This window comes from Dromiciops gliroides, chromosome 1 (genome assembly GCF_019393635.1).
Source record: "Dromiciops gliroides isolate mDroGli1 chromosome 1, mDroGli1.pri, whole genome shotgun sequence".
Taxonomy (NCBI): Eukaryota; Metazoa; Chordata; class Mammalia; order Microbiotheria; family Microbiotheriidae; genus Dromiciops; species Dromiciops gliroides.
The window spans coordinates 496599970-496619449 of NC_057861.1; the positions used below are offsets into that span (position 1 = coordinate 496599970).

At 37.2% G+C, this 19480-nt stretch overlaps 1 protein-coding gene across 7 annotated transcripts in view; it reads left to right on the forward strand.

Moving 5' to 3' along the window:
* CDC14B (cell division cycle 14B) overlaps positions 1-19480 on the forward strand; it is a 153696-nt gene that overhangs the window by 120144 nt on the left and 14072 nt on the right. For 5 of the 7 annotated variants that reach the window (XM_044001705.1, XM_044001390.1, XM_044001478.1 and 2 more), the window contains 5 exons: positions 2860-2947; positions 3719-3949; positions 7751-7889; positions 8709-8868; positions 9678-9784. In XM_044001705.1, coding sequence (XP_043857640.1) covers positions 2860-2947; positions 3719-3949; positions 7751-7889; positions 8709-8868; positions 9678-9784 — 725 coding nt within the window. Of the gene's footprint in view, positions 1-2859; positions 2948-3718; positions 3950-7750; positions 7890-8708; positions 8869-9677; positions 9785-11975; positions 12253-14710; positions 14857-19480 lie in introns of those variants that run through there. The other 2 variants (XM_044001627.1, XM_044001221.1) reach the window with 2 other exon arrangements.

Sequence of the window (19480 nt, forward strand, 5' to 3'; positions counted from 1 at the left end):
ATTAGGCAAAATTTTAGTTTCTTGTTTCATGATCATCTACCAACCAAAGTCATCCTGAGGACATTTAAGGATGAACAAAGGAGGACAAATAGAAAAAAAAAATGGAAAAGATTTGCAAAGACTTTTTTTTTTTTTTGCAGGGCAGTGAGGGTTAAGTGACTTACCCAGGGTCACACAGCTAGTCAGTGTCAAGTGTGTGAGGCCAAATTTGAACTCAGGTCCTCTTGAATCCAGGGCCAGTGCTTTATCCACTGCGCTACCTAGCTGCTTCTCATATTGACTCTTGTTTGTTTGGTTTTGGTTTTTGTTTTTGTTTTTTGCAGGGCAATGGGGGTTAAGTGACTTGCCCGGGGTCACACAGCTAGTAAGTGTCAAGTGTCCGAGGCCGGATTTGGACTCAGGTCCTCCTGAATCCAAGGCTGGTGCTTTATCCACTGCACCACCTAGCTGCTCCCCTCCACCCCCCAATACTGACTCTTAATACCACATTCCTAGATTTGCTTTTAGAGGAGGTAGAAATGACAGAAAAGTGAACTAAGTCAGGGAAATTGGCCAGATTTGATAATAGAAGAAATTTGTGCTGTAGGAAACACAATTGTAGGGCACTGATGGATCCATTCACATGGTATCTGAAAGGGACAAAATACCAATGGCATAAAAACAACAACTCATGCCTCATTAATATTTGAAAAGACCAACCAAAAGAACATCAGCAACAATCTAGCTGTATGTACACTATGCATACATACACTATATAGTTATAAACACCGTCACACAAACATACTGTATATATACATTATGTATATATATATATACTCATATGTATGAGTGTGTGTGTGTATATATAATATACATAAGCATTTTTGTAAGAAAGTTATCTGTACATCCCTTGAAGGGATCTTCATTTAGAGTATTAATAAGCAATATGCAGGCTTTTTTCAAGTCCTGTTACACAGTTGACCACGTCAATACCATTACACAATTGAATGAAAGATATACAGAATATAAGATCTCTCTACATTTGTTTATTATAAAAAAGCATTTGCTTCAGCACAGCAAAGCATTACCTTGAAGGATGTTTTCCAAAAAGCATCTCTATATCAATTCATAAAAAAATTAAACTTCCTTGAAAGCTATAATAGCAGATATAACCTTGTTCAACCCTCTAATCATAAATATAAGGCTAGGAGATGGTAGGTGGCACAATGGATAGATAGAGCCTGGCCTAGAGTAAGAAATACCTGGATTCAAATCGAGTCTCAGATACTTTCTAGCTGTGCTACCCTGGACAATCACTTAACCTCAATCTGGCTTAGTTTCCTCACCTATAGAATAGGAATGATAAAAGCACCTCCCTCCCAGAGTTGTTATGAGGATCAAATGTGATATTTGTAAAGTGCTTGGTACAATGTCTGGCACATAGTAGGCATTTAATAAATGCTTCTTTCCTTCCTTTTTTCCTACTCACCAAAAGTGCTTTCCACTGTCACGGAAGAAGCCCAGGTCAGTGTCGAAGTTGAAACATGATTCCTATAGATCAGGAGCTCTTAACATGGGGTCTGTGTACTAGGATTATTAATATTTTGATAACTATATTTCAATATAATTTGTTTCAGTTGTATTATATGCATTCAAAAATTCTGAGAAGGGGTCCATAAAATTCACCAGATGCCCAAGAGAGGTCCATGGCATACCAAAAAAAGGTTAAGAACCACTGCTATAGATGATGAGGACCTCCAGATTCTCCTCTTTGCAGATGACTTCATTTTGTTTTTATCAAGTGGCATACTATATAGAGCAATAAACTTAGAGTCAGGGAGGACTAAGTTTGAATCCTACCTCAGACATTTAATAGCTGTATCACTGGCCAAGAAATTTAACCTCTCTGGGTCTCAGTTCTCTCATCTGTAAAGTGGGGATATTAATAGCACCAACCTCACAGTTGTCACAAGACTCAAATGACAGAATGTGTAAAACACGTGCAAACCTAAAAGTGCTGTATAGATGCTTATTATGACTATTATCATCATTATTATTAGACATTGATAAACTTCTGGGCAAAAAAACTATGATCACTCAAAAGAGTTTGATCTAACCATTCACAGAGGAAAAACTAAGTGGATGAAACTTGCCTATTGTTTAGATTACAACATACAGTTAAATGGATAAACTATAAAGAATTCATCCATTTGTGTGTATGTACATATATATATATATATGTATATCTAAACAGACAGTGTAAATGGACAATGAATTGAGTGTAGCATGTCAGGAGAAGAAAAATTGACTTGATTGCCTTTAGGAAGCTCTTTTAATAATCCCAAACTTCTACCAGAAACAGACCAACTTTTTTAATGCTAAAATTATGCTGGCATTACTGTATGATTGTGACTCATGGAACATTCCAGTCTGAAAAAATAAAAATGGGCATAATTCAGGGGACCATGAAGAGATACATGGTGGCTGTGAGGAGATTTCAATACATCCCAAATAAGAGACTGTAAATAAGGATGCCATCAGGGAAACATGATGAAAAAATATCTACTAGGCATGTGGGGAAATCCAGATATAACCAGCAATCGGCTTATTGATATCCTCCCAGTTTCAGTAGGAAGTGAGCCACATTAGGTGAACTCCATTTGGGTAAACTTATGGTAGGATCTAGGCAAGGGTCCCATGGTATGAATGAATTGCCGTGTAGTTGGAAAGAACATCTAAGTTAATGAGACAACATCCATTTTAATATTTAAGTTATTTCACAGTCACTTATGGGCTTTTATAATGTTACAATTAAGTTTATAGAAATGTAGAAGGAAGGAAAAATGTTGAGAGTAACAGTGTATATTACTCTATTCACAGAAAGCAGAAAATGGAGATTTAAACTGGATAATACCAGGCCGATTTATTGCCTTCTGTGGCCCTCACCCAAGAAGCCGACTTGAAAGTGGTATGCCAAAAAATGGAAATAAATCTTCCTAACAAAGAAGTTGAATGAGCACATTGTGCTTTTCTTGATGCCAATCCATATGCGTGTTGCTCTAGGGAAATAGAAATCTGAACTAAACCTTGAATTTAATTACATAAGCTATGCTTTTGAAAATCAGTCATTTGAGTGTGCCTTTCTTGTTTTATAACTCTTGTTGTTTTTCATTTGATTATTTTTTTTTAAATGTCTTAAATCTGGTGTGATGTGGGAATCAGGAAGACCTGATGTCAGATTCCACCTCAAAAGATTTACTAGCTGTGTGACCCTGGGCAAGTCTCTTAACTTTTTTCGGCTGGTTTCCTTATCTGCAAAATGGGAAGGTTAGATCTGATGACCGGTGAGGTCTCTTCCAGGTCTAAATTTATATCAGTAAAGAATGAGTTGGGAGGAAGTTAAAAACACAAGAGGGGGCAGCTAGGTGGCGCAGTGGATAGAGCACTGGCCCTGGAGTTAGGAGTACCTGAGTTCAAATCCGGCCTCAGACGCTTAACACTTACTAGCTGTGTGACCCTGGGCAAGTCACTTAACCCCAATTGCCTCACTAAAAACAAAACAAAACAAAAAAACCACAAGAGAAATAGAGGGAGGGAGGAAGAGAGATCTTTTGATATTTCTACTTGTCTCTACTACAGAAAAACATTCAAGAGGGCAGTCCCTGTTCACATAGAGACTAAAAATTATTTTAGTTATCTTTATATTGTTCAACTAAAACCGTTTTCTTAATTCCCACAGGTTACCACTATCATACACCTGAAGCCTATATTCCATATTTTAAGAGGCACAATGTTACCACCATTATAAGACTCAACAAAAAAGCATATGATGCCAGGAGATTTACAGAGGCTGGTTTTGACCATCATGAACTTTTTTTTGCTGATGGCAGCATACCTAGTGATGCCATAGTAAAAGAATTTCTGAATATCTGTGAAAATGCTGAGGGTGTTATAGCAGTTCATTGCAAAGGTATGTTTCTTTTGTTGATAAACAATGCATATCAGTGCTCTGAATTCTTTCTGTACTTGTATAAATATAGTAAGTAGTGGACTGAAAAGTTCCTTGAGGATTTGGACTGGTTTCTCCCACACACTTTATGGCCCCAGGTCTAGTTGAGTACCTTGTTGGTTTTGGTTTTTTTTTTCAGGGCAATGAGGGTTAAGTGACTTGCCCAGGGTCACACAGCTAGTTAAGTGTCAAGTGTCTGAGGCTGGATTTGAACTCTGGTCCTCCTGAATCCAAGGCCAGTGCTTTATCCACTGTGCCACCTAGCTGCCTCCAGTACCTTGTATTTTTGACACAGCTGTCCAGACCTGATTTCATTGGTATAGGGAGCTCGTCTGCCAATACAAATGGCATCTCTTTGAAAAAGCCAAACCTCTCACTTCTATCCTTAATCTCATTCCTTCCTGTCTTCTTCTGTTCATTGCCCCAACTATCATCCTCTATATCTTTCCTCCTTCTTGTCTCTCCTTCCTTTCCCTACCCCTCTCCTCCACTCCTCATCTTTGATCTTCTTTTGTCTACTGGTTCATTCTCTGGTGCCTGAAAATTTTAATTTTTTCTCATTCTAACATGACAAGCATCAGCAAACATGAACATTTTCCTACACAAAGAAAAACAGGATTATAGAAGATCATATTTGGAAAGTTTCACAAACCTTAAAGCACTATTTAGTGTTGTTGTTAATCCACAAATATTTATTCAGTACAACTTTATCCATGTCTCTGGCTCAATTTTTCTTCCCTATGTTTAGAAAATTTGTCACTAATAATATATTTTTTTCCAACACTATTGCTAGGCCTCCTATGTTCCTGCCCCACCTCTCCAAATGTCCTATCATTATAACGAATAAGCAGTCATTCAGAACAGGTCAACACATTATGTGGCCATGTTTGAAAATATATGGTTTATGGTTTCTGTAGTCTCTCATCTCTCCTGTTAGGATGTGGGAAGTGTGCTTCATCATTCTTCCTACTGAGGCTCTAGAAAACTGAGTGGGCAGAGTTGTCTTCTGCTTGTGTTGGGCTCTGGGGAAGGACAGCAGGTATGCTAGGTTATGTTCTAGGATTGAATGGGATTCAGGCACAAATTTGTGATTCTGATGGGATCCTTCCAATGGGAACATGGAGGCTATAACAAAGTGAGTGCTTTGAGGATTAATGTTTTCTTGTATTGATTCATAATAATTTTAAATGAACAGTTTTCTCTCTTATTTGACTTGTTGAATAAGCTATAGTTCCAAAGTTGTATCTTGCACCTAGTACCTTTATTTCCTTAAGGTTTGGAAAGTTTAAGGGCTCTAAAGAAAGTGTACTCTTGCTCATCATGTGACTAGGAGGTCTTAATTACTGTTTTTCAAGAGCATAAAGTGTATTTCACAGGAAAAATATCAGTGCTTTATGTCAGTAACAATCGTCATTAAAATAAGTAATAGAGCTTTATTAGTCTTAAAAGCTGTTCCCCAGGCTTGACTCTCTCAGAACCTCTTTTTGCTTTTCCATATTTCTAGGCATTTTTAATATCTAATAGAAGTAAGCCAAAGTATCATACTTTGTTCTTTTCCCATGGTATAACCCATGATAAACTTTAGCCAAAAATTTGAAACCCACATTCTGTAAAAATGAATCCATAAACTATTTAAATTGTCCAACTTTCCCTAAAGGTGAAGATGCTATAAAACAGTGCCCCATGTATACCTGGCACCAGGTTGTCATACAAATAGCCATTTTATAATTAGACCTAGTATTTTCATTGTATAATTTTTTTGTGAATATGTAACAATATGATTCACTCTTTCCAGGCATGCATAGTCAACTGAAGATGGTAGGCCATAGCTTAACTTTGGATCACTTGGTGAAGATAGCAGTGGACATCTGACTGAGGGAGGCTTCTCAGAGTTTTCAGCTGTCGTACCTGAAAAACTCCCTGGACCCAATCCAAAGGGGAATAGCTTAAATGAAAGCAGCAGCCAGATGGTTATCTGGCCTTTTTTCTGCTTTTGGTATATATGTTGCTTAGGAAGTGCACTAACTAGATATGCTGTTATTTCTGTGAGTCTTTCCAGACAGTGAATACTCCAATTTCTGGTAGACCAGAAGTACCATTAATTTGGATTTTAAAATGAGGATAGAAACCTTGTCCATTTCTTCTTGAAAGTTGGAAAAAATCATTAGGCACTTTATCCTAGGTACAGAGACAGATCACCAAACCATTTCACAAGACCCCTTACACACATTTGTTTGGGGTCTGACCACACTCACTTACCAATAGATTACTGAAATACAGTCTGCCATTGGATTCATTGTCATATTATACTTTATCCTTCTGATTGCTACATTAATCTACGGGTATGCAGCAATAACCCATTTCTTAACAAACATGTCATCTTTTTAATTAACATAAGTAAAATTAATTAATTGATGAGTCAGATGAGTGACAGGAGAAAGCTCTTAGACTGGAACTTGGAAGGTCTGATTTCAAATCCTGTCTTAGACATTTGTTAGTTGTATGATCCTGGGCAAGTCTCATAGCCTCTGTCTGCCTCAGTTTCCCCTACTGTAAAATGAGAATAATAATAGCACCTACTTTACAGGATTGTTGTGAGAGTAAGATCATCATTTAAAGCACTTCTCAAACCTTAAAGCCAAGATTTACAAAGTGCAAACCTATAAATGCTAGCCACTAATTATTTAATGAGATGGAAAACCTTTTCTTCCAATAGCAATTACTCTTAATAATTATAATAAACATAAATATATAATTATAATTTTTTTGAGGATTAAGTGACTTGCCCAGGGTCACACAGCTAGTAAGTGTCAAGTGTCTGAGGCCAGATTTGAACTCAGGTCCTCCTGAATCCAGGGCTGGTGCTTTATCCACTGCACCACCTAACTGCCCCCTATAATTACAATTTTTGGCTATGACTGTGGTCATAGCCTGATTTACCACAAACCATCAGTATTAACAAAATAGAAGTTGATTCTTCCTTATCTCTATGGTTTCTTTTTTCATTATACCACAGTTTAATGCAGTTCCATCAAGGAAAAAGTTTCTCCTCCAATCCTTCCTATTTGTCTTCAGTTTTTCTTCAGGAATGACAGTAAACAATGTTAGCTTCTTTTTGTAGAATTCTATTTATTTATTTATTTATTTATTTATGCATGCGGGGCAATAGGGGTTAAGTGACTTGCCCAGGGTCACACAGCTAGTAAATGTCAAGTGTCTGAGGCCGGATTTGAACTCAGGTACTCCTGAATCCAGGGCTGGTGCTTTATCCACTGCACCACCTAGCTGCCCCTAGAATTCTATTTATAAACGTTTCTTTTTAAGCTTACTTAACTAAAACAACACCGAGACAGTTCTCCCAAGAAAGACATCCATTCTCATCTTCTTTCTATTGCATAGTTTTCATCGATCTTCATGCATCACAAGTAAAACAATACTTTTGTTCTAACTTCATAGGAAAGGTACTTTACATAGAGCTAACTTCTCAAATGACTCTATAATAAGACGGTTCTCAGCTGTCAGTTTCTAAAGTGTCAGGACAAAACAGCTTTTCCTCCTGTATTCTTTTTGAGCACTTAAAGCTACAGTAATGTTTTCTCTAGCTTCTGTTGGAGATTAAATTGAAACAGTATGTTGCAAAAGCAAATCTGAAAAGCCTTTCTTGGCAAAGTTTCCTTTCTAAGAAATGTCTATAGTTGGCTAATTGTTAAAAAAAAAATTGCATGAAGTTCACAAAACCATGTAGTATGTTTCTTTTCTTAGCTGGCCTTGGACGGACAGGCACCCTTATAGCCTGCTATATCATAAAGCATTATAGGATGACCGTTCCTGAAACCATTGCCTGGATCAGAATCTGTAGACCTGGCTCTGTGATTGGACCTCAGCAACATTTTTTGGTGTCGTAAGTAAAATTCCACTGAAGTCTAGTTTTTCTGTGTGGCATGGAGGTTACCTTTGGTTCTCAAAGGTTGTGACCATAAAGTGTAAGTTCTGGCAGGTTCTACCAAGCAGAAAAAAATTTCTAGTCTTGAACTGTAACAGGTCTCATCTAAGGATGAGTCTTGTTAAATTCAGGAGAGTCTTATTTACCATGTTAATCATGCATTTTTTTGGTTATAGCAGCCATCAGAGATTGTATTGTAGGGGTTGCCATCAGTGTCTACAAAGGGAGTACTCCCATTGATGGCATGACAGGTCCTTGAGGTATTAAATAATACTAGCTAACATTTACATTGTGTAAATTTACATTTACTGTGTGCCAGATACTGTGTTTTACAATTATCTCATTTGACGTACTCACAACAACTCTGAAAGGTAGGTGCTATTATTATCCCCATATTACAGCAGAGGATAAGTGACTTACAAAAGTTATATAGCTCATGAATCTCTAAGGCTAGATTAAACTTGGGTCTTCCTGACTCCAGGTCAGGTGATCTATTCACTGCTCCACCTAGCTGCCCCAGACTTGACTCCCTCAGAACTTACTTTTCCTCTTCTATATTCCTGGATATATGTATCTAGTAGAACTACAAACTAAGAAGGTAGACCAGGAGCTATTGCTGAATGATGATCTTTTCCTCCCAGAAACTTGATGGTAGGTATAATATTAGTTTTTGAAAGGGGAAGAAGTAGTAGTCTTAGTACTTCAAAAAAGTCCTAGAGAAAAGTCCTTCGCATACCCATTTCTAGAAAAAGTTGTGACATTATTTCACTTCTACAGGAAACAGGCAAGCCTTTGGACAGAAGGAGACTATTACCGCAAGAAGTTAAGGGACCAGGAAAATGGAAGACATGCAGCTGCAGTCACAAAAATCCTAACAGGGGTCGATGACATTTCAATAAGTGAAACCCAGTCCGAAGAAACTAAAGATTCTGAATCGGTAATCGCCTCGAAATCCTGCTGTTGTCTTTTGGTTAGATATTTTTGTCATTTGGTTTGCAACTGTTGGGAATCTTTTAGTGTGTGGAGAGATTACAGGTGAAAATAAAGCCAAGTTGTGAGGGATTATTGTCCACATATTTTTTTCATTTTTTTATATCCCTCTTCAGATGCTTTTTCACCCCCTACAAAAGCCTTGAGAGTTAGTCAGAAAAAAAGTTGGGTGACTGTTATATTATAGTCCTTTTCACACCTAGGCAAAGATTGAAACAACAATAAGGTATGTGAAATGGCTTTTCAGGTAGTCCTTACTATGGTTTGGGGTTTTGGGGGTTTTTTTTCCCATTATTTCGCCCCCACGCCCATCTCTTAGTAGCAGCTGGTTAAATTCAGAATGAGAATTTGAGGTACAAGGGCTTCTGTTTTGTTGTTTGTTTTGATTGGGTTGGGGTGATCTGTGCACATATAAATAATGATAAGATGCTTGGGGAACAAAAATGCTTTCTCATTTTCTCTCTGTGTATGTATTTGTGTGAGTATACACACACATACACATATATGTACATATAAAAATATGTATGCATGTATTTTTTAATGTTGGCATGTGTAATAATAGCATTGTTGTAATATAATAATCACAGGTTGTATATTATTGGAAAACCTATAGTTTTCTTCTGAAGTAAGATGTTTTAAAAATTACAGTGCAGCTTTGAAATAGGCATTCACATTATGGCAGAAAGTAACTTGATCTTTGCTGCAGTTAAAGATGCAACTTAAAATCATTAGCTCAGTGTTTTTTTACTTATACAGTACAGTGATGATGATGATGATGAAATAAACGGAATGACACAAGGTGATAAGCTACTTGCCCTGAAAAGTAGAAGACGGGCAAAATCAGCTACTTCAATTCCTCTAACGTAAGTCTTTTTTTTTCCCCCAAATGCAAAGTGTGTCTGTCTTTCTCTCTTTTCAGGATTTCCCCCAATGCCGTTTTAAAGTTTCAGGCATATTAATGTATTTCAAAACAGTTTATAAAAACTGTTTTAAAAAATGGTAGTAGAGGTTGCCAATCTATATGACTATAAAATGTTATACCTCATTTGTTTTTCTATTTCCAGGGTTTCATTTTATGCTATGGGGCTCCACTAAAGTTTGTGAAAGCCTGGGTGGTTAGTTAATCTGTATCCTCATCTCCTTTAAACTTTGTACAATTGGTGTGTGTGTGTGTGTGCTCGTGCGAGTGCATGTGTGCCCACGTTAAAGCAGCAAAATGATTATATTTTGAGAAGACAGAATTTAGTGAATTGAGACACAGAGTTAGTATTCTTTCCTAAATATGGGGAAATAAATCAGATTAAAATTTGTAAAATCTTGTATATGCACATGAAGTTTCAGAGAAATTACTTTCAGAATCACAGAAGATTCTACCATTGGTTAGGGAAGGAGGCAACATTGGTTGTTGTATTGATGTACTGTGCAAGCCTTTAAGTTATATTGTTCAGTGCTTCTGATGTGGCAGAAACAGGGGCAGAGTTCTACCTTCCCAAAGCAACATAAGAACACAGTACCAAGTATTGTTCTTTTCCCTGAAAAATAAAAGATGAAAGTTAAGTGAGGTTGAAGACTGGACATCTTAACCTTGTAGGCCACCTCTGATCCTATTGGGGTCCTACATCTTCTTGGGTTGAGCTTTCCAGGCTAAACAGTTATTGTTTGTAATAACCAAAGGTTAGAGAGATGTTCAAGACTCTCAAACCTGCTCAAAAAAGACATGCAAACTGTCCACTATAGTTTTTCCTTTCCCTTTTTTTAAAGATCCCCCATAGTATTCTCTCTCTTTTTTTTTTAAGACTTCACATCAACTAGCTATAGATAAAAATGAGTCCGATTTTTAATACTGATTACATGTTGTTGTTCACACTAGAAAGTGTAGCTTTTTGAAGTAGAATTCCCCATAAGACATCTCTCACTTTGGTACTGTACAAGTAATTACCAAAAATATTTCACTATCATGCCATTTCATTCAGCCATTGCTTTATTAAGTATTACTTTAATACTCCAAGGATTAATTACTTCAGGGATTGATACTTCATTGGTGGGGGCAGCTAGGTGGCGTAGTGGATAAAACACCAGCCCTGGAGTCAGGAGGACCTGAGTTCAAATTTGACCTCAGACACTTGACACTTACTAGCTGGGTAACCCTGGGCAAGTCACTTAACCCTCATTGCCTCACACATACACCAAAAACAAACAAAGACTTCGTTGCTGTGTGTTCTTTCTCCACTGATACCAATTGCAACCTCTCTCTAAAAATACTAAACAGTCCTTGAGGGTTGCTGTAGCCAAAAATGACATCATCTTATAACCAATCTGATGATGAATTTTCAAACATAGCTAGTCTGATCCTTAGATAATAGACATCTAATCCCACTCTAGGTTGTATTCAAATACTTTATAAAATAGTAGGGCCCCTCTCCACTGAACTTATGATTGGTTAGCATGGGCTTTGAGAATTCCTAAATGACCTCCACACTACAGTGAGGCATCTGAGGACGATTTCAGTGGAGTATAAAATAGTGCCCGTGAAATATAATTGAATCCTGGATGATTTTAAGGTCTCAAAGTGCCTTAATTAGATCATTATTAGTCTCAGTTTTGATGGTACAGGTGTGGGGAAAATATGAAAGTAAACAGAACCTGTACTTATCCCAGGACATATCCAATTTTTAGTTATTTTTTTAAATGAGTCTGTTAAATTTGTTCTTGTGATTTGCCATTTTTTTTTTCAGAGCAATGGGGGGTTCTGACTTGCCCAGGGTCACACAGCTAGTAAGTGTCAAGTATCTGAGGTCGGATTTGAACTCAGGTCCTCCTGACTCCAGGGCCAGTACTTTATCCCACTGTGCCACCTAGCTGCTCCCTCCACTTTCTTTTTAAAGTCAAGTTCTGGCAAGGATGAATAAGATCTACTTAATGGAAGGTTCTGGTTAGGTACCAGTTAATTGGGATTTTCTGACCGAATATAATTGTACTCATGTTTCCCTACAAGAGTTCAAACTGTCTAAAAACACATAGGTTTTAAAATATTAACTTCCTTCTGTACCAAAGACTGCAGGTGGAGACAGAAGACAGTCTTGTGCTGGCAGAGTTGTGTGGTGAAGTAAAAGAGGAGTCACTGAGTGAAAATAAAAGTGAACTGTCTAAACATTATCAAAAGCTTTTATTTCTAATAGTCTTATGCGAGCATTATGTATGGTCTGTGGTGGCAATGTTCTTTTCTATTACACAATGGAATGGAATATGTAATGGGACAGCAGGAAACAGACAAAAACAGAAGAAAAATACTGAACAACTCCAATTATCTGTTACTTGCCCTTTTGCCTGACTGAGCATCTACCTCCAGCTAATGCCACCTAACCCTTTACCCAGATGCCTTTGGGCTTAAGTCTAACTTAAATGCTTCAGACAAATGACAAATAATGAATCGGTTCAAACCTCTCTTATTGAATTCCTATCCATACTCACAAAGCCCCATTATTATCAGGGGTTCCCTAATTCAATTGTAGATACTAGATTAAACTATTTCTTTTTGTTTGGGGAAACTGAACCCAAGTGGAAGTATAATGACTAGATTATAAATTCCTGGAAGGTAAGAACTGTGGCACTGGTTTTTTCTTTCTTTTTTTGTTTTGTTTTGCATCTCCTACAATAGCTAGCACAGTGTCCTGTGTGCAATAGAAATTCTATAAATATTTGTTGAATGAATAAAGTTTTAGATCTGGTTTTCAGAGGTAAAACACCAAAGCAGAATTATAAAATACTCTTAAACTCTTGGTTATTCTTTGTGGGCATTCCACATCTCAGATTACCTACAACAAAACTTGCTTTCTACCTTCTTGAGATATTATAACCTCCTGCTTATTTAACTCATTTATTTCCATTATAACCATCTCTTCGTTTTCTTATTCTGAGGTCCGCCCCATTGGAATTAGGAAGGAAGGCTTGAGATTTCCTCTTTACAATAAATTTTAGCTATTGAAAAAGTCCTTTTCAAACAAAACAAAACCAAAAAATGGGCATCTCTCTGCCAAGGTAGTGTAGAGCCCTGAATTGAGAATTGGGTTAATTAAGTTCTTTACTTCTGCCATTGACTTGATGTATCACTATGGGCAAGTTTCTTAGTTTCTATGTTACTTTTATTTAGCCTATGTTATTTTTATTAGAGCCATTTAAGTTAACTGTTGGTTACCAAAAAGTGGGCCAACCTTCTTGATAGTTTCCAGACCAATATGTTGAGAGGCAACACACCACAAAGGTATACAAAGACTCTTCGACTTGATCTGTGGTATTCTGGGTCTCAGTTTCTTTTCCTATAAAATGAGGGGTTTCACTAGATGACTCCTTATGGCTATATGGAAACAGCCTCTCCTAGGACAAATTGCAACATTTTTATGATCAGTGAAGCAACAGGCATTTACTAAGTAACTACTCTGTGTCAGACACTGTGCTAGGCTCTAAGGATACAGAATAAAACAAAACATTTTCTCTCCCCAAATTGCTTATAGTCTTGGGAAAAATAACATATACATATATAACTATGTGAAAAATAAGTAACACAATAATTTGCGGGGGGAGGACACTAGCAACTAGGAGAACCAGGAAAGTCATCATGCAGAAGATAACACTTGAACTGAGCTTGGAAGGAAACTAGGATAAGTGAAGGGAATTAATGAATATAATAAGGCCAAAAAGGTAGGCGGAAATGTCCTAGAGAGTTGTTGAGGTACTTGGAGATTAAGTGATTTGCTTCAGGGTCACATAGCTAGTAAATGTAAATCAGGATTTGAACCCAGGTCTTCCTTAATCCAGGTTCAGGCTTCTATCCATCATACCATGCTTCCTATAGGTCAAGAACCATCAGGCTGAAAAGAGGTCTTTAGCTTAGGCTAAAAATTATTCAATAGGAAAAGAAAATTATTAAAAAAAAATTATATATTAGATGGTAAGAAGGGATTGTAAACTAAGGAAAACTTAATATTCCATGTTACTAATACATGCTATGGTTATCCCTCCTAATCTCTCTCTCTCTCTCTCTCTCTCACACACACACACACACACACGATAAAGAAATTAAAAGCAAATAAGCAGTATTTGTGTCTGTGTGTGGTTTGTGGAATCCATCTCACTAGTGTAGTCACAACTTATATAACCTAATGGTAATTACTATTAGCACAATAATCATACTGTAAATGATTTGCCCTTAAACATCAACAATGACTGTGTTGCTGTGATGTTCTATATTTAAGCTTTTTTTTGCTGGTGGTGAAGGATGGGGAAAGAAGGGGGTTAGACCCTGGAGTTTCAGTTGTATATGACTCAAACTAGTATCAAAGTCATTATAAAATAGAATTAGTTAACACAATCAATTTTCCCAGTTAGAGATTAGTTCTGACTGTCAAAAAAAACCCCAACCCAAAACAGGACATAGTTCAAGCTGAAGAATTGGGGACATTGGTTGACATTATTATTGAATTCATACCTCATTTCTGTCTCATTCATTTCTCTCCTACATTGTGTTCTTCTGAGTTTTTTTTTTAATCCTAACCTCTGAGAATTAGCCTACTTCTCCTTTTTATGTTGGCTCCAAATCAAATGATAAAATTATTTTTTTCATAGGAAATGTCAATATCCCATTCAACTTCTTTTATTCTTTACATTACTTTCCTTCCTCCCTACCCCAGACTTCCATGGGGCTAAGATTCATATTCAGCTTACTTTTTTTGTTTTTGTTTTTTGCTTCCCAATTTGAACGTTTGTTCTTTTCCTCCCCCACCCCTTTCTAGATGTATCCTAGCTGTGCTGACCTCTGCACTATGTAGTATTGTCATCTGGTGGATTGTTTGTGACTGCATTCTTCCCATCCTGCTATTCTGTCTAGATGGTTTAAGAACCTAGTAACCATCAGGACCCTTTGACAGATAGCCACTGTGTAAGTGTCCCATTCCATTTCTCTACTATTACTCACTTTTGGTGTCCAGTATGTTTCTCATGATGCATGTGTTTATCCATATTCCCCCTGTCCTGGCTTTATTGTCAAGGTTAATTTGATTTGCATTTTTTTTTAAAGATTCTTTTGAGTGTTGGTGAAAACTGTTCATGTCAACTGTTGGAAGGAGTTAATAATATATAGGACATTTAAAAGATCCATCTTTTGATTTTGTCTTAGAAATAAATGAAATAAAAATATAAAAATCAGGACAGTGGTAATTTTTGTTTCATCTTGTACTCATGAAATGAAGTTAGTTTTGATTTTTATTTGCTTCTACTGAATTCGTGTTTACATTTTATCTTAGAGAAGTTATTCTTTATTTTTACACACCTTTCTAATTCAATAAAAAAATTCTGTTAGTGTTTTATTAAATGATGATTGGCACCCTTCATCTTGCCTTTTAAAATCTGTTATCCAGACATTTTGACAGTTTAGTCTTTTGGCCACACAGCAACTTCAGCATTTTCCCTCTGTTAAGTTTTACTTGTTTTCTTTTCCCTTGTCTAAACGATCTATTTCCCTCACTTTGGGGAATTGTAAAAGGTACAACAGCTTCTCAACACTTTCTGTCAAATCAAAACAAGGAAAGAAGATTCACAGGGGCAAGATTAGCAGAGTTGTTTATGAGTTATAATGTTTAGACCACAGTCTCCCCCCCCCCCCTTCTCCGGTCGTTTTCATAAAAATGTTCTGAAAGATTTATTACTGGAGTAAACATTCACTTGGAAGATCAACTTCAAAAGGAAAGTCATGGCAATGAAGACTTCTTTGTTACAGAAAAATGGTTTGGGAAGGAAAAATATCTAAGAACTTAGCCAGAGTCCTCAGGGTAACAGTAAAGAGAAAAGAAGTTATCTATTTTCTCTGACATTCTTTCTCTAGGATTTCTGACTCATCCCAACTTGGGCTTAATTTATAGGCTATAAAAGATTGCCAAGATCTTCTGCCCCAAAGATGAAGTAGAAGCCCACTTTAACCAAGAGGAAAATCTCGTACTTGATGGGCTCTTAGTATGGCTTCAAAGAACTGGACGTGTCCTACTTGAAATTCCAATTTTCAGAATGAAAATTCCACCCCCACTGATTCTTGAGGGGAAAAAATCATCTCTTATTGTATTCTTGCTTATGACATTCTCCTGTATATATTACTGCAGCTTAATGAATACACAGTTATGAGGTTATACTGTCTACTACATTTTCCCTTTAGAAATCCTTTTTTTTTTCCTGTGCTTAGCAGACTGTTAGGTTTCAGAATACTTGCTAACTCTACAAGGATTGGTTTGTTGGAAGGTGCTAACAAATCACTTTTTTTTGTTTGTTTGTTTGTTTGTTTTTTTAATTTTTGCAGGGCAATGAGGGTTAAGTGACTTGCCCAGGGTCACACAGCTAGTTAAGTGTCAAGTGTCTGAGGCTGGATTTGAACTCGGGTACTCCTGAATCCAAGGCCAGTGCTTTATCCACTGCGCCACCTAGCTGCCCCCAACAAATCACTTTTAACTTTTAACTCCATTAAGGAGGATGAACATTTTCTGAACATATTAGCCTCTCTCAACTATCACATAAAGTAGATAGGGGGATATATGGAACAATCTGCAACTTTTAAGCTATTTTTATAGAGGTTTGATGAAGTATGGAGTTCATCTTAAGAGATCCTTCTCTTAGAATCTTCGTGTCTTCTATAACCACTCCTAGCTCTTGTTGTTTGATGTTTCTAGACCAATTCCAAACTGTCTAGAGTGTCTGTATTTAGAATTCTAATCTGTATTAATTTTGCAGGCAACTGCAATCTTTATTTTTATTTATTCAGCTTTGCAGGTGGGTGGGATATAAGCTGTTCTTTTCACAGGAGAAAGAAATACAGTGCTCTTGTCATTGTTGGTTTTTGTTGTTGTTTTTAACCACACCCATCATTCATCTTAATCTTCTTTCAACAGTTACTTATTTGTGAGGAAAGAGTGGAAGTGGCACTAGGGCTGGACTGCCAGTTGGGAGGCCAGAGTGCAAATGTTAGCTTTGACAGATACTATATATGGACCTCTGGCCAAGTCAGCATACCCTCTCAGAGACTGCTTCCTCATCTAAGAAATCGAGATAATAACTGAAATGCGTTTAGCATCACAGAGTTTGCATTTCACTAGAAGTATCCTTATCTTCAGTTTACAGAGGAGGAAAATGAAGATCTGAGTGATTAAGTGACTTGTCCAGGCTCATACGATAGGGAGAATGAGGAGGGGGTTTGAACAAGATCTTCTTATTCCAAATCCAGCGCTTTGTCTCTTTTGTGGTTGCTTTGTAATTTCCAAAGTGTTCTCGGAGTTACTATTTATAAGACTAGCATCCATTATACCTCTTAGTAAATGCAAACCCTTAAGCCCTCTGGGCTGTCTTTGGTTTTTTTCTTTGTTATGAGCTATCTCTTTTCACATTTGTTTCCAACAGTTGCTTGCTTTGGGGATCATAACAGGGTGAGGGATCAAAATTAGACTGCACCATTCTGTTGTTGGCTCTACAGCTGTCTTCTCGCCATCTTCATGGCAGATGAGGTTATTTGATTCAAATCAGTAACACGGCTACTATTTTCTGATAGGTCTTTTTTTTTTCTTCTTTAAACAGCAAGCTGTGATCTGACATGTTTAAAAAATGGGATGGGGGACTAAACTGGTGCTTTTATTGACAGAACTTTCATTTACCAATGCATACTAGAACCTCTTTATGTAATCAGGGTCACAGAGCCAGTACTAGATGTGTAAGACTTGAACTCAGACCTTCCTGGCTTTGTTGTCTATCCACTACACTACATTGCAGAGATTGGGATGTCCTAGATAGGAAAATCCATATGCATGGACTAGCAGTTTTCAAAGAATTTGAATAAAAGAAAATGCCTGTAAGATGATATTGACTACAGCTTAATCTTCCTTTGATCCAAAGGGTGGGCAGGCAGGCACGTCAGGAATTTGGATTGCTTCAAGATCTTCCTGAGCATCAGTTCTGGTTGTTCAGAAATTTCTGTTAATTCTATTTGGTTCAACAGAGTGGCAAATATGCCAGTTCTTTCCATGATGTGTTCATATACGAGTCTACTAAGGTTACCAAACAGTGGAAAGAATAACCAGCTGGATGAGGCCTTTGCACTTTGATGTTAAATTTTCAGTTTTGTGGCATTGAGTACTTTGCTTTTCAGGCTGGCAAATTCTTTAAAATTTCAGAGCTGACTGAGGCTCAAAGACATGACACCAGTGAGGAGATAAAGGGATTGTAAATATAAGTCATGGAAATACAGAACTTCGGAGAAGGATTTGACAGTAGAAGAGGGGAAAGTATACCTAAAAGGTACTGTATTTAATGAAGCAATGTCTTGAATTGAGTGGCTTGAATTGAGGGATGGAAGAGAGTAAGATGAAAATGCTATTTCATCAAATTATGCTACCTTGTTGAAAATAGTTATAGTGTGCCTTGTTAGGTGTTAGGAGGAAATTCACCTATGGGATAAGACACAGACCCTTACTCTCATGGGTCTTATAGTCTAGTAAGGGAGTATTAACATATGCACAAATAAATAAATGAAGCGTAACAGGATACAAATAATATTCTGAAGGAATAAAAGGCATTACAAGTTGAAAGAACCTAAAGAGGCTTCTTGGAAGTTGCATTGACTTTGGCTGTAGAAGACGAGGACGGGGACAGCTAGGTGGCACAGTGGATAAAGCACCAGCCCTGGATTCAGGAGGACCTGAGTTCAAATCCGACCTCAGATACTTAACACTTACTAGCTGTGTGACCCTGGGCAAGTCACTTAACCCTCATTGCCCCACCAAAAAAAACCTGAGTAGGTTTCCAATAGTCCAGTGTAGATGGGAATAAGTAACAGGTTCTATCCCAGGCATAGGGAACAGCATGAGCAAAGGTTTGGAGCTCTTCCCACCCGCCAATATAGGAGGTACTTGTGGACAGAAAGTAACTCAGGTGAGCTAGATCACATAAGGGGAGTTAGTATGAGGCTGGAAAGACAAGATGCCATCAGATTGTGAAGTGCACTGAAAGTGAAACTGCAAAAGAGTTTGGATTTTATTTAGTAGGCAGTAAGGAATCATGAGAGAATGTTCCACAGAGCTGTGATATAACAAGATCTGTGCACAAGGAAGATTAATCTGGCAGCAGTGGGAATGGATCAGAAGGGGAAGAGAATGGAACCAGAAAGATGAATTAAGAGGTTTATATCAAAGTTATTGCCAGTAGAGAGGAGAGGAATGAGTATGCAAGAGAGTGTAGAGAAATAATTAATAAGTATGGAAGTTAAGGGAAAAAATTTGTGATGCATGACCATAAGGAGACCTAATTTTTTTGTATACTGTTTCCTCTCACTTCATTGATCTACAGTTAATTCCAAAGATTGTGGCATAAGCTGTGGATTTAATCATTGGTTTTTGATGACGGCAAATTCTGTGAGGATGAAAACTCATATCATGTGGTAAATTACCCAGTATTTAGCACAGTGCCTTGCACATAGTAAGTCCTTAATAAATGTTTTATAGATTGATTGGTTGGTTGGTTAAATTCACCAAATG